Below are 24456 nucleotides of genomic sequence, written 5' to 3'. Positions count from 1 at the left end.
GGAGGGGGAGGGTGTTTCCTTTGCTTGTCTTTGCTGCAACTTTTACCACATTCAGCGAACAAGGGCACAGGGACTGGTGCATGGGGGACAGTCGGGGGCTCAAGGCTGGCTGGGTTCTTGCTGTGAGTGATGAACCGCAAGTGCCCGGGGGAGGGATGGCAAGGGGAATAAAGCTGGCGAAGGGGCTGTGGGAGCCGGTGGTCAGGTGGACCGTCCGTGGACGTGGACCGATGGCCAGGTCCGTGTCAGGGAGAGGCAGCAAGAGGACAGCAGTAGCCCTGCATCATGGAGTCAGCAGGCCCTCCCCCTCCCCATGCACCCCTTCCAGCGTGGGTGACTTGCGTCCTGCCCACAGAGATGTTCAACCGGGGTGGGGGGCACGGCTGCCAGCTTTAGGGGCCTGCCGGGTGCTCGTATGGGCCGTATTCCTCCTCATCTAGCTGGCGTTTCCCTACATCCTGAGGTTTCCTTCCCACCCCCTCTCTGCCCAGCAGCCCTCAACTGTGGGGCGTGGCCCTCAAGAAGTCCTCTGTACCAGCTAGGAGCTGCCCTGGGGCTGCAAACATCAGAAACCCTGACCAGTGGTGCTTCAAGCAGAGAGGGGCTTACTTTTCTCCTGTAATGTAAAGGCAGCTGAAGGGGATGGGCAGAGCCGCCAGAGCCCCAGGCTCCTCGGGGTTGCCACTCCCCCTCCTTTGCCTGTGTTTTTCCAGCTCAGGGTTGCCTGGCAGCTGCTGCACATCTGGCAGTCCTGCCCAGGTTCCAGGTGGGGGTAGGAGGAAGGGCGTAGGGTAGAGCCTCCATCTGCAGGCAGCTGCTTCCCTGTGGACCCTGCACATCACATGGGCCACAGCTACCTCCGGTGGCCATGCCTGGTTGCCAGTGGTTGCGGTGAAGGTTCTAAGCAAACAGAATTGGGATGCTGTCAGTGAGGAGGGAGGGGGAGAGGATTTTGGGGGCCAAGGGCTCCTCGTGCGTGTGTGCTGTTGTTCAGCAGGTGATTATAGAGCCCCTGGGGATGCCGGGGGTGTTACTGTTCTATAGCTCTTAGAACAAATTACCACAAATTGAGCAGCTTAAAACAACACACGTTTATTATCTCAGTTTCTGTGGGTCACAATCGAGTACAAAGTGACTGGTCTTCTTCTTCAGGTCTCACGGCCGAAGTCAAGGCGTCTCCAGGTCAAGTAGGGAGGAACCCACTTCTGAGCTCATTCAGGCTGCTGGCAGAATTCAGTTCCTTGCGGCTGAACGACTGAGGGCCCTTCATCTTCAAAGCCAGTAACGGCACATCTGAGTCCTTCTGCTTCGAGGCTCTCTGACCGCCCCTCCTGCTGCATCTCTTACTTGAGCTGGAGAAAATTCTCTGCTTTTAAGGGCTCATGTGATTACGTTGGCCCCACCCAGATAATCCATGATAACCTCCCTACTGTAAAGTCTGTAACCCTAATTACATCTACAAAGTGCCTTTTGCCACGTAAGGTAACATATTCACAGGTTCCAGGGAATTGGGCATGGTCATCTTTGGAGGCCCTCCGCCTGCTACCTAGTAACAGGTCAGAAGGTAGGCCACAGCAATGTCCCCCACCTCATGCAGCCCAGAAAGGAATCAGTAACTCGCAAGCAGAGATATGGTGACGGCCTTGAAGGAGAGGACCTGACGGGGCCAGGAGCTCTGGGGCTTTCCTGACGAACTGAGCCTGAGGCAGATGAGGGAGAGTACAGGCCTACAGCGTTCCAGGACCAACGCCCAAGCCAGGAGCCAGGAGCCAGGAGCACGGCCCCGAACAGTGGCTCACCTGCAGGGCGTCGCAGGTTATTTGTTGGCGAGGCTTCACTGTGTCACCCACTTCCACTATCAGAGAACCGCCAACCAGGTGCTGGCTCCTGAGTCTTCTGGCTGGAGTCACTTGGGTCAGTTCTGTTCACATTTCACTGGGCAAGGCAAGTCACATGGCCAGATCTACTGCCAGGGGGTGGGGAGACAGACCCCTCCCCCAGGCAGGCCAGGCCAGGCCAAAGGCGGTGCCAGCTAACTTAGACTAAGGCGGGGTGGGGGCAGGAGAAGTGAGGATAAAGGGACAGTGGAGGGAGGCACATTTCACTGGCAGGCGATCAGGGGTGGGAGAATAGTCATGCACTTGGATTTGGACACAGGTAGCAGGACATGCGGAGTTGGCTGCTGGGGCTCAGAGGAACGCCCCAGGCTGGAGACAATGCGTGGGGTGCATCAGTGCATCAGTGGTAACAGAGCCCTGGGCACAGGAAGTCTGCTGGGGTGTGGGAGTGGGGAGGGATATGACCTGGGGCCCACCTGGAGGGATCCACATTTTACAGAGTATTTGCACAGCTGGGCCATGTGACCTCCTGCCTGAGGCCGCCTGCTCCCACAGGCATGGTGGTCTTGCTCTATCACATGGCCAGTGTCCAGGCCAGTGTGTGCTGTGCCACCTTAACCAGACCACACCTGCCAAAGACCAAGGACAGGACCTCCCTGGAGAGCTCTGAGACTTGGCCAAACCAGCATGAGCCAAACCCCCTCGAGTGCCTGCAGAGCTCTGCTCCCCAGCACAGCCCCCTGACCAGGGTCTCCTCGGAGCAGGAGTCGGGTGGCCCTCCTGCCCAGTAATGGCAGGGCCTGCAGGCTCCTCCCTGGCCCTGTCCTCTTCCTGCCGTGTCATGGCTAACTTCATTCATTCAGCCAGCATTTAGTCCATGTCTCTTGTATGTTTGGCACCTACTAGGTGCCCCCTGAGCTGACCAACAGTGGAAGAGAGAGACTGCACCCAGGGCTCTGTGAGAGGGCATCCCCACAGGGCCTGGCTAGGGTGGGGCTTCCCTGAGGAGCTCAAGTTTCCAGACCTGCAAAGGGGTTGCCCAGGGGACCGGATGGGGCTTTGGGGTGGGCTCTGAGACGGAGTTGCTGACTGCCTTTGGAACCCCTCCTACTCCCTGCCTCCCCCCTGGGCACCTCCCAGCATCCTCACCCACCCTGAAGAGCAGGGGTGCAGGGAAGGCCTCTGGATGGTGACTCACTTGTGGCAGCCCCCTCCCACCTGCAGCAATGACCACCCCTCCCCATCACACACAGACACACACACACACACACACGCACGCGCGCGGAGACTGCGGACACAGGAGGGCTTAGTGGAATGAGCTGGGACTCCATCTGCTTGTCTGGCTGTGATCTCATGGAGGGCCAGGGGCCGTCTGTCCCGCTAAAAGACGCATCCCTGCTGCTCCCGGCGCACAGACGTCGCTGTGACTAGATGAAAGGACTGACAAACGAGGGACAGGCAGATTTCTGGCCGCCGCGTGGAGAACGACTTTGAGGAGGTGCTCAGGGCCAAGGGCCGACTCTGCAGGGGCTCCGAGTTCCGCCGGGCGGGCTGGACCTCCGCAGGCGGTGACGTCACCAGGCGCGAGCGCGCCGCGGCCTCGGGGGCGGGGTCTCCGCCGGCTGTGGCGTCACGGGAGGCTGGGCCGCAGCCGCACTGGGAGGGGCGCTGGGCGGCGGTCACTTAGCTCAGAGATTTCCCGGCTGTGTTTCCGCGCGAGTCGGTTGGTTCCTGTATCCCTGTCTTCGCCGTCATGCCGATATTCCTGGTGAACACCAACGTGCCCCGCGCCTCTGTGCCGGACGGGCTCCTCTCCGAGCTCACCCAGCAGCTGGCGCAGGCCACGGGCAAGCCGGCGCAGGTCTGCGGGGAGGGCCCGGCCAAGCGGTCCCGGGCTGGGGCGGGGGAGGTGGCTCCGGGATGGGGCTTGGGTGGGGCAGGCGGCTCCGGGATGGGGCTCCGGGAGGGGAAGGGATGGGGGCGTCCGGGCCGGCGAGGCCAGGAGGCCCGCTGACCGCTGCCCCTCCCCCGCAGTACATCGCGGTGCACGTGGTGCCGGACCAGCTCATGGCCTTCGGGGGCTCCAGCGAGCCGTGCGCGCTCTGCAGCCTGCACAGCATCGGCAAGATCGGCGGCGCGCAGAACCGCTCCTACAGCAAGCTGCTGTGCGGCCTGCTGGCCGAACGCCTGCGCATCAGCCCGGACAGGTGCGTGGGCGCCGGGGGACGGGGGGCGCGCGGCCACGGCGGCCACCTCGCAGCCGGCTTAGACCCGCTTCCTCCCCCGCAGGATCTACATCAACTACTACGACATGAACGCGGCTAACGTGGGCTGGAACGGCTCCACCTTCGCCTGAGTGTCGCGCCCCGGACTCCCCTGCCCCGGGCCCGCAGCCTAAGCGCGGTTTTCTGCCCGCCCCGCCCCCAGCGACCCCACCTACCAGGACGGAGAAATAAACGGTGTGGAGACTGCGGCTGCCTCGGGCTTCCTTGGCTTGCGGAGGAATCGGTGCAGGGCTGGGTCAGTGACTGGGCAACCGAGATCGGGAGGGGTGTCCCCAGAATCTGCAGCCTAGCCTCTCCACGCCCCCAGCCCCCAGCAGAGGGCCCAGCTGTGGTTGGCATCCTGCCCGAGGCCGCAGACCCCGGAATCCTACGGGAATTCGTTTTGGATCGTCCCCCACCCCCCACCTCCCGCAGAGGCCGGACTACCTCTTGGGCTAGGGCTGGCGGGGAAAGGGGGAGGGGTCAGAATCTGAGTGGGGGCGGGGGGGGGGCGGAGAGAAAGCCTTCCCCACTCCGTCCAGGGTCACTTTTCGATAGGCTGCTGCCTCAGTGTCTTGACTTGGGAAATCCCGTTGTTCTGGAACTTTGCAACAGCTTTTGGGTCTGGTAGGAGGGAAGGTGCCCAGGAGGTCGAGTTCCTGGTTATGTTGCCCTGTTCACCCCAGTTCTGGGCCTGGGCTCTGCTCCCCTCAGGCACAGCAGTTCCCTGAGGGAACATCCCCTGTAATTTGGGTACCATTCAGGTCTTATGGCGCAGCAGCTCTGAAAGCCTCCAGGTGGCTAGTTAACCCCACTAGGCCTCTGGAGGTCCTGGCGCTGAGGGTACCCTGTCAAAACAAAATCAGTGTCAAGGTCCAGTGTAACTGGGGTCTCCTGGCCTAGGATCCCTTCTCCAAGTGCAGGGGCTCGCTCCCTCGTGCTCCCTCGTGGGGGCAGCGATAGGGCAGCAGGCAGTCCTCCAGCCACGAAGTGCTGCTTGCTCGGGTCCGGTCGCCTTTGGGCTGAACACTTCACCGCCCTGCAGCATGAGCGCCTCCATGGGCCCTGGCAGCGACTCCTTCCAAGTGAGGCCCAGCCATGAGCACTGGGAATTTGTGTGAAGGGCCAGCTCCACCCCTTCTGCACTGCCTACCCTGGGGGAGAAGTCCAGTTCATTGCAGCTGCTGGCACAGAGAAGGGGCTCCTCTGGCCACATGAACCCCATTCCTGGGGGCCTCACCTCTGGATTCCTGCTGGCCCCGAGCCATTGAAACCCTTTGTTCTTCCTCAGCCCCTGAGATAGACAAGAACATCCTAGATGGAGGTGATTTTTTAAAAATCCACAGAATTTAAGTGAATTTGTTTTGGGAAGCTGAGGGGCTCTGGGGAGAAGGGTTATTACTACCTGGACCAAGCCTCTGGAGCTCTTCCCTTCTGATGCTGGGAGTGAGGAGCAGGCCCACCTTTGAGTGATACACAGTGACAAGGGCCACCTTGTATGTGTGCTGGGGCCTGGGGTGGCCACGGGCTCCTTCCTTGGGACGGCTGCCAGTGGCCCAGCCCATGTGGCACCCACTGTGGCTTCAGTGTGAACTCCCAGCAGGCAGGGGCAGGAAGCTTCGGGTGCCCATCCCAGGCTTGTAGCAGGTCACACTTGCCCTCTGATTATGGTAACTTCAGAACAGCCCAGGCCCCAGGGCTGCCTAGCCCAGTCCCTTGGCACTTTCCACTTGGATCCACCCCCCACCCCACACCTCTGGGGCAGTCTGCCAGTGCCAGCTTCCTCATTCAGATGCCTGAGGGCTGCTCTCCTTCAGTCCAGGTTCAGGGGGCACTCTCCACCCTCAGCCCCCAGTCAGCTCCCTGGATATTGAGGATTTACTTCCAGGACAGTGGGGACAGTCGTGACCTTTGAAAGGAGGAGAATCGGTTCAAGGGAGTCTGGAGGGTGTGGCCCATCTTTCGGAGGGGACGCTCCTCTTCCACAGAGGTCTTCCAGCTCACCTCAGTCTCGTTCTGTCCTCAGTGAGGGGACTGGAGTCAGTCTCCATGCTGGGGGAGGGGGTGGGGGGTGGCATGGCTCCAGCTGCAGCCAAACATCCCTCAGCCTGGCTCGCGGCCTGGGGCCTCCCTCTTGGGTATGAGCACCTGCCCTGTGACAGGCTCCTGCCTCGGCCTGGCCTTTGTCACATCCCCTCAGCTCCCCAGCTGTGTGCCCCCCAACCCCCAAGTTCCCAGCACACAGCTTCTTCCCCCTGCTCTTGGCCTTCACCTTGATGCACCACACGAGGTCGTGAGAGCAGGGGCCTAGGTGTCTGTGAGCATCTCATCCGACTCCTTCATTTCACAGGTGAGGACACCATCCCAGTTCCCGGGGTGTGTCAACACCAGGTCACCACCTCCCAGGGTCCGACCTCACATTCCCTCCCATTGCCCCCAGCTAGGACTTTCACCTTGTGGCCTCACATGAGCCATGGGGGTCTCCCCAGCTGCAGGGGTCTCTGAGGGCCAAGGAGGCTGGGCGCCTGCTGTGTTGGGGAGGATGGAGGGGCTCCGGAGGGCAGAGCACAGCTCGCTGCCCCCATGAATCAGGGAGCGCCAGAGGCTCTGGTCAGCTGGGGTGTCACACAGCAGTGGCTCCTTGGATAGGAAAAAGGGGGCATCTGTGGATCAGGGTCCCACATTCTTAACCCTGCCCACCATGCTCCCAAGCCCCCTGGAGCTAATAATCGTCCCTGCATGCCGAGGAGAGCAGCTGCTGCACCTCCCTCTCAAGACATCTGTCCCCAACCCCAGTCCTCCCCCACCCCCCGCCCCGCACCCGGCCAGCTCCATTTCCTCTGAAGCATGGGCTCCGCTGCCCACCAAGCAGCCTGTCCCTTCCCCTGACGGGACCAACTGCCCCAAGGCCCACAGGGGTGTCGTCAGCCTTCAAAACAGCAGCAGAAACTCATTTCCAAATAACAGCTCGAACTGAGATGTGGGACAGACGGGGGTGGAGGCACAGACTGCCACCCGCTCTCCACCATTGCCCCAGTGGTACCGCGTCACCTGCCAGCAAAGACCCCTGGCCTCTGGGGCAACCAGCGCCTTCAGCCCCGGTTTGCAGCCTGGCACCTCCCTTGCCGGTGCCGTTCCTTCTGCATCGAATGCCTTTCCCCCACCAGCCCACTGGGAGCCCCACACTGCACCCTTCTAGGAAGCCTTCCCTGAGGCCACCCAGTGCTGCACAATGCCAAGTCCCCTCTGCTTCAGCCCAGGCCCTGTGAGCTGCTCCTGGGTCCTGTGTCCCCCAGCACCCTCTGGGTGGCTGCACCCGGCTCTGTGATCTTTGCGCCGGTGGCCCGGAGGCCACTTGGGGCTTGTCCATTCTGGAGAGCTGGGCAGCGTAGGCTCCCCCCCAGGCCTCCCACCTTGTCCTCTGCAGGCTTGCCCCACTGCCCTGTCCCCTGGTCTGAGACCCCTGCCTCAGGGCCTGCTTCCCCTGGGAGCCTGATCTTAGGGACCCTGGGGTCGAGAGCCTGCTTGGCTCCCCTTCTGGGCCTCAGTTTTCCCCATCTGTGAAATGAAGAGATTCACCACATGTCTTTCCTACATATTCCCTAAACCACGGAGCTGACAGGACAGCTCAGCCTCAGGGACACGAGTAATGTGGATCACCAGGGGAGCTGAAGCAGGGAGCAGCGGGCCCGTGCCTGCACACAGGTCTTGGTATTATCTGGGGAGGTCAGCCAATCCCAGAGCTTAGGAAGTTTCCAGTGTTTCTGGGCTGCTGATGTCTTCCTTGACTCCTTGGCCCCCTTTGCACTAAGTGCTGGCCCCCAAAACTTTGTTTTTGTAAAGCTCTCTCCTGCCACCCAGCCCTTCTTCCCAGCTGTGCAAAGCCAGGTTCCAGTCCTCCAGGCCTCCCAGGGAGAATTCCAGAATGGGCTTGGAAGACGTGGGGGGAGGGGGGAGCGGCCATATTGCAAACCCACCAGCCGCCGTTTGCCCAGATTTCCCCTCCTAGTGAAGTGAGCACACCTCACTTCTGTGTTTGAAGCCGACATAAAAGAGACAAAAATGGTCAGTTTTCAGAAATTGGCTCTGTCCCCTCACTCCTGGAGCCTCAGCCCCCCCATCTGGGGACAGTGGGGTCTGGACTTGATATTCTCATAAGTCTACCCCCCCAAACATCCAGACAGGGCTCCAAATCCCAAAGCTACAAATGGGAAGTCTCTGCCACCATGCCCCTCTGCCACCTGGTTTCTTTTCCTAATTCTGCTCTCATTTTAATAGGTAATATATTTACATGGCTCAAATTCAAAGCATTCCAAGGATCCCCAAAGAGAAAGCTCCCTCCTGCCGCCTCCCTCCACCAGGCAGCCCTCTCTCAAATCCCTCTAGAGCTATTTTATGCACATATAACACCCCCACCCCTCCCCCCAACTTTTTTTTTTTTTTCCACAAATGGTAGCATATTCTACACTAGGTTGCACTTTTTTTTTTTTTTTTACTTAAAAGTCTATCTCAGTACCTGAAGAGTCTCCAGTATTCCCTTGTTGGGACCGGCCATGGTTACTTACTTAGCCAGCCCCTATTGAGAACGTTCGAGCTCTTTCCATCCCTCCGCTCTTAGCTCTGCGCTGTTGGCGTCCACGTATGTGTAGGTATATTTGGAGGATAGGTTCCTAGAAGTAGGATTAGTCAGTCAAAATCGATGCGGTTTTAATATGGCCAGATGTCCCTCCTAGAAGGGGGTCTAGGGCACCAACCCACCTGGCACAGGAGCATCCCCACCTGTTTTGACTTTGGGCTGCCTGGTGGGGAAAGGCTTTTCCCCAGAAGGTGTTAGTTTGCATTTCTCTTCTTCAGAGATGGAGTGTCTTTTCCTCTAGTGAATAGCCATTACCTTTTCCTTTTCTGGAAACTAAGTCAAATCCTCAAGTCCATTTTTCCCACTGGGCTGTTTTTTGTTTTAGAGCTTTTTATATATCAGAGAATTTAACCCTTTACCATGAGTTGCAAATGTCTTCCCAGTTTGGGCCCCAGGGCCTCAGATGTCCCGAGTACTGCGTGGATGAAGTGCTCACGGGCCACATCGATGATGCTAGCAGTAAAAAGGAGCTGCCTCAAATTCCAAAGCTGTCAACTTAGCTTATGAATTAGGACCTCTTGTTGGTGCCAGCGCCCTGCTCCCTAAGGAGCTTCTTCCCTCCCACCACTAGCTCTGCGGGAGATGGGGGGGGGCGATGCCCATCTGAACTGTTACTTTAACACATAAGCCTAGACCTTCCTGAGGATAAAATTGGCCAGTCAAAAAAGCAATGTGGGGACTTCCTTGGTGGTCCAGTGGTTAAGACTCTGCACTCCCACTGCGGGGGGCACGGGTTCGATCCCCTGGTCGGGGAACTAAGATCCTACATGCCGCACAGCACGGCCAAAAAAAAAAAAAAAAAAGGCAATGTGGCGGGGAAATCAGGTGGACTCTCTGTCAGAACCTTCCAGTATTTTCCCGGGGAGAACCCAACTCTTCAGGGAGCAAGTCTCCTCTTTTGCTCTCTGGTAATTCAGAGGATAATATTCTTGATTCTAAAATAAGCCCATTTCCTTCTTGTTCAGAAAGAAGTGAAAAGACCCTTTGGATTTCATGCCTTTCGACTATTCTTTAAATTCTGGTGAACGCCCAGACTTCCACTCCAGCACTGGGAGCGGGGGCGGGGGTGGGGGGCCGGAACTAGGCCCCTTCCGGTGAGGTGAGTGCATGGCTTCGGAGAAGAAGGTGAGTGACCCTGCCCACCAGCACATGGGGCTGTGACACCCAGGTGACACTGCCCCCAGGGAAGCAGCCAAGTAAGAGGTGGCAGAAGCCTCCCATCAGCTTGATCAGCCTTTCAGACTGCGTGACTGATCTGATACCAGGGACACCTCACAGCAAAGAGCCCAGGGCCTCCACACCACCAACAGCAAAGCACGAGGAGAGCTGTGCTCTGAGAAAGGTTCAGGAGGGGAGCCCCATTTCCAGGAATGAATCCTTCCGTGAAGGGCTGATTCCTTGGTGAGTTGCCGCCAGTCAGAACAAAACACAGTGACAAAGCCGAGAAGCAAGTGCAGGCTTTATAGCCCCCCTACCGGCATTTCAAGTGTAGACAAGGATAAGGACCCTGGTGATCATGGGTGGATAAAAAAGGCCAAAGGAAGACTCGAAGGGTGTAAATTCATACAAGTTTGACATTTAAAGCCCCTGTTGAGTCACTTCAATACCATATTTACCAGACAAGCAAGACAAAGAATAGTTAGAATACAGTGAAGACTGGTGCAGAAACAGACATTTTCCAGAATAGGATGTGACTTTACAGGTACCATACAGAATGTGACTTCATACGTGCAGAGAAGAGAAGCTGGCCGGGGAGTAAGGGAAACGAACAGTTCGAGAGTACATTGCTCTGTATCAGGGAATGAAGCCAAGAGGTGCCAATCTCTACAGAGCAAACTAACACCTGGGTGCGGGGTGGTCAATGAAGGACCACATAAGTGGGGAGACCACACACGTCCATGATTGGAGGCAGTGTGGTCTTCACTTCTCTCCATTCTGCCCTCTGATTCAACACAGTCCCAATAGAAATTCCAACAGATTTTGGGTGGAATTTGACAACCAAATTCTAACATTTATGAGACTCCAAAGGGCCAAGAGGAGCCAAAACATTTTCAAGGTGGGAGGACTTGCTTTTCAATGTCAAGATTTCTTAGCAAGCTATATAAATAAGGTGAAGTGAAATCAGCACGGGGCAGACATCTACATACACATATGGACCTGATACAGGATCAGGGCAGCTTGGAAATCTGTGTGACAGGAAGCACAATTCAATTAGCTGTGCAGGGCCACTGGCCACCACATGGGGAGAAAGCGCAAATTGGACTTCTATTTCATACCCACACAAAAATCAGTTCTCTGTGAATTAAAGACATAAAGATCATTGAAGAGAATATCATCTTAATGATTTCTTAAATGAGGTACACAAAGCACAAATGACCAAGGAAAAGATGGACACATCTGACCTTATATTAGTAAGACACCATGAACAGTCAAAAGACATGCTACACCTAAAGGGTTCACATCCAGATAGTATTAAAAACTGCTACAAATTGGTAATAGACAACCCAATAAAAATTAGCAAAGGATTTTATAAGCCTCTTCACAGAACAGTATATCCAAATGGAAAAGTTGTTCAACCTCAGTAGAGATCAGGGAAATGCAATTAAAGGCACCACAAGATGCTACTGCCACCCATCGTGTTGGCTGTAATTAATCCGCCCACAATCCCACTTCCAGGTATAGATCCTAAAGAAACCTGCATCTGGAAACAACCCAAATGTCCATCAAGAACAGAATGGATAAATAAATTGTGGCCTATTCACGGCATGGAATACAACACAGCAGTGCCATGAACAAGCTACAGGGACACTTACCACTATGGATGAATCGATTTCATTTATTTACAGTTCAAAATCAGGGAGCCCCAAACTACATTGTTCAGAGGTCCAGGCCTAGGTGGTAAAACTGTGATGAAAGCCAGGAAACAATTCCCCTCCCATCAAGACAGTGGGCTGGCTGGCGGGGAGGGTGGGAGCTGACCGGGCCAGGGCACACAGGAGTGGATGGGGGCTGCAGTGATATTTTTCCCTCACTCTTCTTACAAGTGTCTGTGTTATACTTGTTAAACTGTTATGCATTTTTCTGTGTGTATGTTATACTTCACAGTACGAGTGACCACACACACACATACACACACACGCACACACACACACGAAAGGAAAGGGAAGGGAAGACCATCACCACATACCATGCAGAGGTGTTACCCAGGCCCCCACCCCTCCGAGACCTTGCCCGACTCTGGCCTGACAAGAGCTGCCCCACTGGCTGCCTGCTCTCCAGCCCACCCCCAGCCTCCCTGAGCCTCCAGCCACTGTGGGCCTGCTGAGGTGGGGGGCCCTTCCCCCTCATGGCCTCACATTTCCTTGTGAGGTATTTCCATCCCTAAAGTAGCCCTCCCACCCTTGCCCCCCCCATAACCTGCCGGCTAGGCCGTCCTGGGCTCTGCCGTGTGCTGCTTGCCTTCTGGCACACCCTATGACTCCCACGCTACGGCCGAGGCCCCAAAATTGGAATTGGAAGAAAGCAGTGGTCTACGCAGGCCCCTCAAACCCACCATGTTGCACACTGGAGTCAAGCTTTGAGTCCACACCAGTGACCCCACACAGTAGCCCATGTGAAGTCTGAGGCTCTGGGGTTGCCCGGGGGCCTTGGCAGTGCCCCACGGGGTTTTGGTGCTGTGAGCTGATGCCTAGGCTGTGTGGTCCTGATGAGAATCTCCACCTGCTATGTAAGCAGGGTCCTTGTGGGCAGGTTTGTGAGCCGCAGGAGGCCTCGCCTGGGCTCCAGAGAGCTTCCACCTTCTGGGCGGAGGTGGGGGTGGGTGTTCTCCTGGGTCAGTCACAGGGAGGTGGTGACCCATGAGTTGCTGCCAGAACAGGGGCTGTGCAAGGTCCTCCTGCACCTCCAAGTACATCCGAGGTTCATCCCTGGAGCTGGGAGACAGAGCCTGCCTGGCCTGCAGGAGGTGCGGGGTTGTTAACTGACACAGCATCGCCAGCAGTCGGGGCCCTTCAGAGAAGAGGGGTTGAGATAGTAAAACAACTCAAAGAGATCACTGCACACCCAAAGCTAGCAAGGCAGAGCAAAAGGCGTGAGTGGGAGCCGTCTGGACAGGCGTCAGGTTCACTGAGGAGAGCCAGAAGGGCCTGGAGTGGTTTGAAAAACACACCCTAGTCTCACTCCCAGAACAGGAGCAGCGGAAATAAGAGGAATGTCCTCAAAAGAACATGGGGTGTCAGGGGACAGCCTGGGCAGACATGAAGGGGCTGATGGGACCCTGGAGTGGCCAGGCCAACAGAGCAACTCAGGCAGGGGCCAGCAACGCTCCCTGGGGTGGGGGGGCAAGGCTCGGGACAAGGCAAGGCCACCCAGGGAGCCAGGTGACTCAGAACACTCCTGAGGGGCTGCCGCTCCACACAGAGTTGGGAGAACTCTGCTCAGGGCCAAGATGGCTTCTGTGAGACCCAGAAGCCATCCACGAGCCAGCAGTTCTCAGAGGCTGTGGAGGATCCGGGCAAATGCAAGGACGGAAGATCAGCACCAAACACTGAGAAGATCTGGGGACGCCTTTTGGGACGGGAAGACTGGGGGGCAGGGTCCGGGATCACACAGCCCTAAGGGAACATGTTTTTAAATGTAGGGATTACGTCTCAGGAAGGCTCAGCTGAGCCCTACCAGAGGCGAGCAGAGCCAGGCACAAGAGGAGCCGGCAGCGGGGAGAGTGGCCGATGGACCGTCACTCTTGGGTCTCTGGGGTGGAGCCCTGGGGCTATTTCAACAGTGGGTGCTGTGACCAAGCCGGAGTTGACTGGTTTTTCTTTCTCTTGCCCTGGGAGACCCCAAGAGACAAAATCTAGAGGAATATGTCAGAAAAAGTAAAATGTTTGGGCGAGAAAGTATTAAAAGGAGGGAAGGCACTGGAATCCAACAAAAACGGCCAGCCCTCTGTGTGGTCAGGAAAAGGGATGAAACCACCGCCAGGAGCCGACACAGCACAAGTGCACGGGGCTCAGCCTGGAGCCGCAGGCAGCAGCACAGCCAGCATGCTCCCAGGGCACAGAGCCTCGCACCGGAAACGAGGCTGCAGAAACAGCTGCCACGCCAGGCCGGAGTATCCCAGATGGAGAACAGACAGTGTCCTGAGAATCAACCGGGCAGAGCGGCTGCTCCCTGGCCCTTGGTTCAGGAACCTGCTCCAGGCAGGATGCACAGACACTGGGCAGAGCTCAGCCCTGGGTGCCCAGAGGGAAACCGAAAATTACGAGGTTTCGAACATTCTGGAAGAAAGAAGGTATCGTAAATGAGACTCTACAGCTGGGCTGTCCACAGCCATTTGTGAGAAGGCAGGAGTGGCACAGATGCACTCAGAGAGGAGAAGGAACGCAAAGTTGCTCCCTGCCCCGCCCAAAGCGTCCACTGGGCTAAGCTAACCCTCCACCAGGTCCAACCCTCAGGGAGTGGGGTCGGGGGCTGGCATCCTCTTTCCTGTCCACTCTCCTTCCATTCCTGCCTGGGTCTTGAGCCAGCAGGAAGAGAGATCCACATGGGGCTGAGTACTGGCTGGATTCTGAGGACACCCAGCAGCCTGCAGGCTGCCCGAGGGGTTGATTTCTCTGTGGCGGGCAGGGCCTAGTAACTCTGAATCCTTTAAAAGTGGGGCACATGACAGGCTAGCGGAAATCCTGAGGTGTGGAGAAGAACCCCGTTCCAGGAGCCATGCGTGTGGCTGGGCTGGCACGGATGCTTGGAGAGGGAGTTAACAGCTGGGCTCTCTGGGAAGGCTTTGGGCTTCAATCCTCGGACCTTAAGACTTTTAGTTTTTATTTCCTTGAACTTTAACCTAAAAGGGCAAAGGAATTTAATTTTTTGATATGAATTTCACCCTAGGAAATTCACGAGAGAGGGCATTTCTATGTTGACTTTTTTTAAAAAATAGATTTATTTATTTAGTTAGTTAGCTAGTTAGTTAGTTAGTTTTGGCTGCGTTGGGTCTTTGTTGCTGGCCGCGGGCTTTCTCTAGTTGCAGAGAGTGGGGGCTGCTCTTCGTTGCGGTGCGCTGGCTTCTCATTGCGGTGGCCTCTCTTGTTGCGGAGCACGGGCTCTAGGTGCGCGGGCTTCAATAGTTACAGCGCGTGGGCTCAGTAGTTGTGGCTCGTGGACTCTAGAGCGCAGGCTAAGTAGTTGTGGCACACGGGCTTAGTTGCTCCGCGGCATGTGGGATCTTCCTAGACCAGGGCTCGAACCTGCGTCCCCTGAATTGGCAGGCGGATTCTTAACCACTGTGCCACCAAGGAAGCCCTATGTTGACTTTTAATTGGAGTATCTTTGTCATTTTATCTCTTTGCAGAACGTCTGAGCCAAATTTGGACTTTGAGGTTGGCCCTAATTCAGGATGGAAAGGTTAGGGAGAGAATTCTTGGTTTGGGTTCTAGTGTGCCCTTGGAGTTCAATGATGCCCGGTTCTGGCCCATCCCGAGGCGGCTGAGGTGGGGGAATATTATCTGCCCACGGGCCCCAAAGGGGAATGGATGGAATGGGGCCCGCACCCCTCCCCCTGGGAAACAGTTGAGGCGGCCCTGAGGGCCCTTTCCCTCCCACCCCTTCCCACCCACCACTCTGCTCAGCAAGCAGCAGCAATAGCGCGGACCCATGAATTTGGGAAAAGAAAGTGGGCAGGTTTGATTCGGCTCCTTTGGGGCCTCTCTTGGGATCTGGCCCAGCCTGCCCTGTGGGTGCTCAGCTCCGCCCTCACTCTCTTTGGGGGTGAAGGGGTGCAAGCTGCCCAGCGTGGGACGGTCTCTCTCCATCGCCCCAGGCCCCCAGCAGGCTGCTGACCTATCGTCCCAGCCCCACGCCCCGTCCCCACCTCCTCCCTGGCCTCCTCCTCCTCCTCGTCCATGCGGCCTCGCTGCCCTGACCGCTGCCAGCCCATCCCCAGAACCCAACACCCATGCTCTTGGCCGGAAATGAACTCCAAACTATCACTTCAGGTAAGCTTCTTTTGTTTCTTAAAGGGCTCACTCTGCACACATTGGCAGAGGCAGACTGTGGTCAGATCATGGAGGCACCAGGTACCAGGTGGAGGAAAACCAACCAGGGGGGCAAGCGAGCAGGCCCCTGTACCCCATTCCCACCAGTGCCCGTCAGCGCCAAGCCGCAGCCCCCTGCTGAGTTGGACCCCTTGCTCCTCATTGCCTGGCCCGGGCCCCACGGCTGCCCTATCACCGCCTGTGCTGGCTGTCCTCCCCGGTCCCCGGCCTCTGCTGCTCATCTTCCCTGCAGTCCCTGGAGAGGCAGCTGGGGCTGCACCAGAACAGCAACCCCTCAGTTTTCCAGGCTTTTCCAGTGGCCTGGGGCACTCACTTACTGAGCTTGGAGTTTCTGACCTCAGGCCAGCGCTCTCAGGGGCACCGCCTGCTGCTCCGCCTAAGGCAGGGTCGGCTTTGAGTAAAGGCCAGGGCGGCTTCCCCTAAGAGGCAAGGCCCAGGCCAGGTCCAGGGCCTCCAGGTCTCCTGTCCCCCTTCAGCCAAAAGGATAATGAGGGGCTCCCATGTGAGTGGCCTTTCCCAATTTCCCAAGCAATTTCCCCAGACATTACCTCGTGGTATCCTCACAACAACCCTGTGAGGTAGGTGTTAGTGGCCTTACTTTAAAGGGGAAACTGAGGCCCAGAGAGGTAAAGTAGGAGATTTCCCCTACGGTCACACAGCAAGTTAGCCGCAGGACCGGTGCCCGTCCTCACCCCCCTGCCCTCCCTCCCAAGCCGAGGCCTTCTTGCTTTTCTTCCAATTCTTCTTCTACACTTTTCCTCTCCCGTCTCCCCTCCCCTGTCCTATCAGAGGACAGGCAGGTTAAGGGGAGCTGGCCTGGGGCTCTGCCAGACCTGTCTGGGACCTGAACGGGAATCAGCTTTGCCGGCTCCCACCCCTCTGCCGCTCAGGAAGTGGCCTGTGGCTCAAGGATCAGCTTGACCAGCCCTGTGTGTGCAGGAGAGGGCGGGGTGGGCCCAGCAGGGAGAACTCTGCTCAGGGCCAAGGACCCTCTTCTTGTCCAGAGGAGGGCTTTGGGGGGGGGGGTGGGCACAAATGCCAGGAACCTCCCTGCTGTGTGTACTGGAGGAGGAGAGCAGGGTGGGTAGGTGTGGGACCCTGTGTGTCAACACAAAATGAGGCAAAATTAGAGAGTGAACCAGTGCCTGGCAATGGTCAAAGGTGTACACTATCTTCCCTTGAACTCTCCGGTGGCGCTAAACTTGAGCCTGGCACAGCTGTGATTACTCAGAGCAGAGGGGGATTTACAGCCAAAGTAAACAGAGCTGAAGCTTCAGGGCATGTGCTTATCCCTTCAGGGGCCCTAGCCATGCTTTCAGTTGTCAGGTGCTTTTGGAAAATTTGCAGAAAATACTTTTACAAGTTGGTTGAGGCCCATTGTGTTTTTCCACTGCAAATTTCCTCCATCACACATATCCCGTGAGCATTTGGGCATTTGGGATGTGGCTAAGGGGGAAGGTAAAACTGGGGGATCACTAACATATGGGTTGAGTGGGATATGTCCACGGGATTTGAAGTCACTCCTGTGTCTGACATCTTGGTGCATAAACGGCTTCCTGGGACACACTTACTGCCAAAGGAGAGGTGGGGGAATCACCTCTTCTGTGTAGGAAATCTAAAATCATTGTCACAATGAAAGGTAATCAAAGAGTCTGCAGTCCAAAAATACAGGGGTGGGGCTGGGGGAGGGGGTATTTGAAAGGTGAAGGTGTGTCCAGCAGTTAAGAAGAATGTCAGGATATTTTTCTTGAGCTTGTGGTACTTGTTTTTAAAATTCATAATTTCTCAATCTAAATAATCGCTTTATACATAAAAAAAGGTTGCTTATCATCTTGAGTGTGTTGACAATGACCCGGTTTTTCTGTTAAGCCTGCTTTTCCAACCGACTCTTTAGTCAAGACTCAACGCCCACCCCCCCCACCCCGCCCACCCCGCCCTGGTGCTTATGGGTCAGACTCTTATTGGCTGTTAACGGGCCCCTGATGTTCTCCACAGCTCTGTTCTCACACCAGGCCATCCCATTTGCTGCTCTTCAGCACTGAATACCCCACCTAATGCGTGTGAACTGTAATGTGACCTGAAAGCTTCCTTATTCCAAGCTTACTGATTCCTGCAGGAATCATCATCCCCAAGTCACACAGGAGGAAACTAAGGCCAAGGCCAATGCTAAGGCTGAAGGAGGTGACAGTGTTGAAAATGACAGCATAACATGAGGGATGAGGTCAAGGCAATTGGTGAGGTCAGGACAGCTGCAGTGCTTTGTCCCATGCCATTCCAGCTGGTGACAAAATAACTGTCTCTAACAGATTCCTGGCCAGGGCTCCTCCCCAACAGCAGCAGCCTTCCTCTGGAGCCAGAAATGCCTCCGTTTATATGGTTTCATTCACAGGCCACCTTAGCTCTACTTAAGCAGGAAAGGTGAAATGACTTGCCCAAGATCACTCAGCTAGTAAGTGACAAATCCAGGATTCAAATCCAGGTCTCTGGACCCAGAGCATGGACAGGGAGAACGAGGGCAAACAGACTGGCAGCCCATCAAGCCAACCTGGCCCTGCTGACAAGTGGTGGCAGCAGGCCCTGGCTGGGTAAGGTTGGCTCCAGTCCCTTCCTTCCCCAGTGGCTCCCCAAGCCACGTGGACTGGGCTTTCTGGTAACACGTCCTTGCATTACAGGGCCCCACACCCTTTAAAAGCACTTTCAGCATCTCACTAGGTCTCTGTAACCACCTCCGGAGAGGGTAGAGCTGCAATTACTTTACAGATGACAAGGGCAGCCTCAGAAAACTTTGGGGAGCTCAATAACCTCCCAACTGTGATGTTCCCTGGCGTGATGAGTGGTAACGTGTCCACAAAGCATGAACAAGATGGGGGGGGGGTCCCATGTGAAGTTTCTTATTGACAAGGGTTACTGTGAGGCTTCTTGCCTGGACCCCCTAGTCTTAGACTTGGTCCACCTCACCCAGAAGCCCTGAAATGGGTGGGACTGGGGTGTCATGACAGGGACTTCTCTTAAAACCAGTCTCTAGTTCTCACCAGGGTGGGCCTCCATGGTGATCTCTCCTCCTCCCATTGGCATCCCTTCCTTGCGTTGCTACTGTCCATCTGTCCCTTCCTCTTTCCCCTCCTTAACCCAAAGGTAAGTCTCCCACAGGTAGAGGGAAGACTCAGAGTGGTTGAGAGCTCTAGGCGCCAGAAAGAGCTGTGGTCAGACTTCCACCTACACGTGAACGCAACCTCTGAGGACCCTTCCTGCTTCAGAACTGGGCTCTTGACTCAGGTCTCCTCCCTGCCCGCTCCCCTTTCCCTGACCGTTCTTCCCCTCCCCTATCCTGTGCGTAAAAAATATTGACATTCCAAAAATGAGTAGGGGTCTATTATGCTTTGCTCAGCGATGGGGCGTCTAGGGCTGGGGAATGACGCCATGGACTCAGCTCTGCTGGGAGGTCTGCCAGCTCTGTTTCTTCCACCTCCCCTTTTCCCTCCACTTTTTGAGTCCACCTTCTTCTATTCGCGCCTTCCTGTCTCCCCCTCTGGGACCCTGCACAGCTCCTTCCACTCGACACGGCCGGAGACTGCACCCTCTGCCCTCGCCCGGCGGGGTCTCAGCTCCGAGGCCGCAGACCCTTCCCTTCCGCCCCACAGGCCCCGGCGCTTTCTAGGCCCCCCTCCCGGGTGGTTTTCCCGCCCCTTCCCTTCAGCCTAGGCCGCCGCCCGGCAATAGCGGAACCACCCACCGCTCTCGGGGGCCCTGGGCACAATGGCCGCGCGTGTCAGCGGACCATAACGGTCCAGCGCGCGCCGACCGTTGCCATGGCAACCCCCCTCCCGGCAAGCTCCGCGCGCGGGGCCGCGGGGGCGGGTAGGGGCGAGGGCTGAGAGGTGGTGGGTCCGCCCACAGCATGCTCCGCGCTCCGGGCGATGCTCTGAGAGACTGTGCTCTGAGGGGCGGGGCGGGGCGGGGCGGGCAGGTCCCAGCGTGCTCCGCGCGGCGGGACGGGGCCGAGGGGGGCCGTGGAGCCGGGGGGGGGCCCTGGAGCCTGGCGGCCGAGGGTCTGTGTGCTGGTGGTGTCTGCCAGAGGGGCAAAGTGAGGTCTGATAAAATGCTGTGCCAAGGGCCGGCATGAGGCACGCGTCCAAGAGAAGGGCCGTCTGGCGTAAGTTTTGTTTTTGCAATGACCTTTTTATTAGTATGGAGGTTTTAATTTATTACTATAGAGAATAATATACAAGTTACTCCTGTATCCCCCACGTGGGTCGGGCTTAAGTGAAGCCCTCGGGTGCTTCCACCTCAACCTCCACACTCGGGAATTTGGTGTTTGCCGTTAGGTATGTGTTTATAATTGAAGGAAGTCAGAACAGTCACCCCCAAATATGCTACTCTGGCATATTGACTATTTTGAGTCAGACGCTGGAAAAACAGCAAATGCAAGAAAAACACTGATTTTCTTTCTTTTTTTTAAAGAAAAAAGTTCTTATCTTTTGCCCAGTTTTCTACTGCGTTGCGCTTTTTTCCTTACCGATAGATTCTCAGGCTGGTTTCACTGGGGATTTACATTTTTAGGCGTAAACCTGGGGAATTTTCTTGCATTTCCTCTCCGGTGGCCTTTTCCTGTCATTTGTGAAGAACGCTTCTTATTCCGTGGCTGCATCCTAGCAGGGTCTCGAGAGGACGCGACGCACGGTCTTTAATCATCACAAAGCCTTCGCTTTGTGTTATAGTCAAGGGCTCTTTACAACCAACCGCGAGCCCAAACACAAACGTTTAGGGAATGGCCCATAAGCGTCCGAAACAGCACAGGTGAAAGCACACCATGCTTTCAAGTTTCTCGGGGTTCCCTTACCCACATTTCTACTTTCTTTTTTTTGGCTGCGCCCTGGGCATGCGAGATCTTAGTTCGCGCGGACCAGGGATCGAACGTGCGCCCCCTGCAGTGGAAGCGGGGAGTCTTAACCACTGGACCGCCAGAGAAGTCCCCACGTTTCTATTTTCAACAGAGTGATTTATTTGCTTATAGGTGGGGTGGGGCAGGGAAGGGAGGGCAGTCTCCCAGGGTTCCTTACGTGAGAAAGAAGGAAAGAGAGAAGGGAAGGAGGAGAGAAAGAGAAAAAAAGGAGGAAGGGAGGGAGGAATGAAGGAAGGAAAAAAGAGAAAGAGGAAATCCAGAAAAAAAGAAAGAGAAAGAAAGGAAGAGGGAGGAAGGAGAAACAGAAGGAAGGAAGGAAAGAAGAAAGAAAGGTAGAGGAAATCCAGAAAGAAAAGAAAGGAAGAAAGGAAATCAAGAAAGAAAGGAGGAAGGGAGAAAGGAAGGAAGCAAAGAAGAAATAAAGAGGAAATTCAGAAAGAAAGAAAAGAAAAGAAGGGAGGAAAGGAGGGGAAGGGGGGAAGGGAGGAAGGGAGGGAGGGAGGGGCTTCCCTGCTGGCGCAGTGGTTAAGAATCCTGCTGCCAATGCAGGGGACATGGGTTCGATCCCTGGTCCGGGAAAATCCCACATGCGGCAGAGCAACTAAGCCCATGCGCCACTACTACTGAAGCCCGTGTGCCTAGAGCCCACGCTCTGCAACAAGAGAAGCCACCTCAGTGAGAAGCTCGCGCACCGCAAAGAAGAGTAGCTCCCACTCGCCGCAACTAGAGAAAGCCTACACGCAGCAACGAAGAACCAATGCAGCCAAAAATAAAAATAAATAAAGTAAATAAATTTATAAAAAGACAGAAAGAAAGAAAGGGAAAGAAAGAAAGGAAACCTCTGGTCCTGTGCTGTGTGCACCAGGGTGAGAGTCTCGATGGAGGCAGGGCTGAGTCTGGAAGCTGGTGAGGCTGCCAGGCCATCGGGGTCTTGGTTGGGGGGTAAGAGATGCAGGAGGTGGAGGGACAGCACTTGGTGATGGAGGGTCTGGCCTGAGCCTGAGGGGCGGGGGTTCGGGGGGCACGGGAGGAGGGCAGAGGGAGGTCCCAGTAGGAAGTTGGGATAGTTACTCAGAGGGGTGGGGTGGGCATGGGAGTGTCTGTGTGTGTGTTTCTGTGTGTGTGTGTGTGAGACTCTGTGTGTGTATGACTCTGTGAGTGTGTGGGATTGTGTGTGTGGGGTGTATGTGGCACAGGCATGGTGGGAGGGAAGACAGAAATCCTTAAGAACCTGACGTGCGCGTCGCAGCGGACTTGAAGAACAGTGAAAGCTGCCTAGACTGAAGGGAAGCGGGGGTGGGGGTGGGAGTGGGGAGGTGGTCCCAGCCAGGTGAAGAGAGCAGGGATGGGAATGTCCACCGGCTTGCACCGCCCCATGAAGGTGGAGAAGGACCAGGCTGGGGACCCTGCTTTTGAAAAACGAGTGACCAGCCCCTCACAGGGGCAGAGGCCATGAGGTGTGGCGGCTTGGCTGGGCGCCCAGCCAGTTGTGGAGGGAGTAGGCTTCGGGGAGGGGCATGGACCAGACCATGGCCCCCATTTTGTAGACCTGAGTAGAGGGCCGATGGGAAGCACAGGGATGGTGCTTGAGCTCTTTCTGGACCTGTACTCAGCCCCCTGCCGTGCCATCTGCATTTTCACCAGGAAGAACAGCATCCCTTTCGAGATGCACCCTGTGGAGCTGGCACAGGGTGGGCAGAGCTAGGTGGGCTCCATGGAGGGGGCGCCTAGGGGCCAGACCCTGCGCTGAGCCTCCTCTGCTCTCTGCCCCCCAGGGGAGCACCTGAAACCCAAATTCCTGAAGGTGAACCCCCTGGGGAAGGTGCCTGCCCTCAGGGATGGGGACTTTCTGGTGGCCGAGAGGTAAGGTGCCCTGGGTCTGGGGCTCATTGCTGGGGGGAGGCAGAAGGAGGCAGACAGAAAGCTGGTAGCCCCTGGCTTGAAGATCTTTCCAGACTGCTGGACCCCTTCCTCCTTGCAGCCAATCCAGCTCGGAGGGCTGGGAGCTGGACCAGGAGGCTGCTTTGGGGCTAAAGCTGGGAGCTTCAGAGTGGAAGTGGGTGTAGGCCACCCCCTAGGCCTGGACAACCTGGATGCAACCGGGGAAGACCCAGGCTTGAGGGGAGCCCCTCCCCACATGTCTGAACATGTCCTTTCAGAGTCACAGGAGCTGGGCAGCCCTGGGGCTGCACTGGGCTCTGAATGCCCGTCCCCTGTCCTCACTTTTTGCCCATGGGCAGGTCACAGAGCTTCATGCCCCAGGCTTCTCTTCTGTAAAATGGGGTAATAAGGTAACCACCTCCCAGAACTTGTCGGAGGATGGAAACTGGGCACCAAGTGCCTGGAGCCCAAGGGGGATCAAGAGTCAGGGGACTTCCCTGGTGGTCCGGTGGTTAAGAATCCACACTTTTGGAACTCCCCTGGTGGTGCAGTGGTTAAGCATCCACCTGCCAATGCAGGGGACACGGGTTCGAGTCCTGATCTGGGAAGATCCCACATGCCATGGAGCAACTAAGCCCGTGTGCCACAACTACCGAGTCTGCACTCTAGAGCCCACGAGCCACAACTACTGAGCTCACGTGCCACAACTCATGAAGCCTGCACACCTAGAGCCTGTGCTCCGCAGCAAGAGAAACCACCGCAACGAGAAGCCAGCGCACCGCAATGAAGAGTAGCCCCCACTCACAGCAACTAGAGAAACCCCGTGTACAGCAACGAAGATCCAACACAGCCAAAAGTAAATTAAAGATAAATAAATAAATAAATTTATTAAAAAAAAGAAGAAAAAAAAGAATCCACGCTTCCACTGCAGGGGCTCGGGTTTGATCCCTGGTTGGGGAACTGAGATCCCACAGGCCGTGAGGTGCGGCCAAAAAACAATAGAGTGGGGGACCCTCCGAGCCCCTCCCCCAGACTCTGAGCACCAGGTAGAACTGGCCCAGGAAGGGAACTTGGAGACCCCCTAGGATGGGGTGTCTGTGGCAGGTCTGCCTCCCTCCCTCTGAGTAGGGACCCTGATACCAGAGAGCTGGGTCCCCAGGCAGAGAGCAGGCTGTAGTAGTAGGGGGGAGGGGGCTTGAAACCCAGGGAGGAGCAGAGCTTGGAAGGGAGGAATGGAGCAGTTTGGTGGGGGAAGATGCCAGCTGGAGGGGACATGGCTGTGGGGAGGTCCTCCCCAGGGGGTGGAGTTGGAGCACTGGCACAGTCAAATCTCCCTGCTAGTAAGAGATGGAGCCGCCCAGGCGGGGTGGGCAGATCTCTGACACCTCCTGCCCGCAGCGTGGCCATCCTTTTATACCTGAGCCACAAGTGCCAGACAGAGGCACACTGGTACCCACCTGAACTGCAGGCCCACACCCGTGTGGATGAGTACCTGGCATGGCAGCACACGGCCATCCAGCTGCCTGCCACCAACGTCTACCTGTGTAAGGTGAGCCTCCCTGCCCTATCCTGCCTGGGTAGGACCCAGGACCCCCAGAGCTGGAAGGGACCGGTTGGCCCTTATATCAACTCCCGTCTACTGCCCTGGGCAGACATCACTAATCTATCACAGCTCTCTTTCCCCTGAGCCTGAATGAAACCTCAGAATCCTTCTGAACGCAGAGCCCCAGAGGGCATCGCTGATAAATGGCTGCTGAGGGAGAGGTGAAGAGGAGGTTGAGGAAGCTTGGAGGGCCCCAAGATAAGCTGCCGCCTCTCTTCCCAGCCCAGTCTCTCCTGCCCCACTTCTCCGGGCAGCCTGTGGATGCCGTGCAGCTGGAGCAGC

At 56.5% G+C, this 24456-nt stretch overlaps 1 protein-coding gene and 1 long non-coding RNA gene across 2 annotated transcripts; both read left to right on the top strand.

Moving 5' to 3' along the window:
• The first annotated feature begins 3481 nt into the window (after positions 1-3481).
• On the top strand, positions 3482-4309 carry MIF (macrophage migration inhibitory factor). The gene is made up of 3 exons (XM_068562909.1): positions 3482-3699; positions 3873-4045; positions 4128-4309. The coding sequence occupies exons 1-3, from the start codon at positions 3592-3594 to the stop codon at positions 4192-4194; spliced, it is 348 nt and encodes a 115-aa protein (XP_068419010.1). The 5' UTR covers positions 3482-3591; the 3' UTR covers positions 4195-4309.
• Positions 4310-19783: 15474 nt separating this feature from the next.
• LOC137776258 (uncharacterized) lies at positions 19784-23429 on the top strand. The gene is made up of 3 exons (XR_011076181.1): positions 19784-19940; positions 22466-22553; positions 23150-23429. It is a non-coding gene; the product is annotated as an uncharacterized lncRNA (long non-coding RNA).
• The last annotated feature ends 1027 nt before the right edge of the window (positions 23430-24456 follow it).

Source organism: Eschrichtius robustus, chromosome 14 (genome assembly GCF_028021215.1).
Source record: "Eschrichtius robustus isolate mEscRob2 chromosome 14, mEscRob2.pri, whole genome shotgun sequence".
NCBI lineage: Eukaryota > Metazoa > Chordata > Mammalia > Artiodactyla > Eschrichtiidae > Eschrichtius > Eschrichtius robustus.
The sequence above is the reverse complement of the archived record's forward strand: the minus strand, read 5'-3'. Positions and strand labels throughout refer to the sequence as shown.

Bases quoted from the DNA above. Each gene is read 5' to 3' on its own strand.
- MIF (XM_068562909.1), top strand. From the start codon at position 3,592: ATGCCGATATTCCTGGTGAACACCAACGTGCCCCGCGCCTCTGTGCCG. The intron at 3,700-3,872 runs GTCTGCGGGGAG...CCTCCCCCGCAG, and splicing joins CCACGGGCAAGCCGGCGCAG to TACATCGCGGTGCACGTGGT. The intron at 4,046-4,127 runs GTGCGTGGGCGC...CCTCCCCCGCAG, and splicing joins CTGCGCATCAGCCCGGACAG to GATCTACATCAACTACTACG.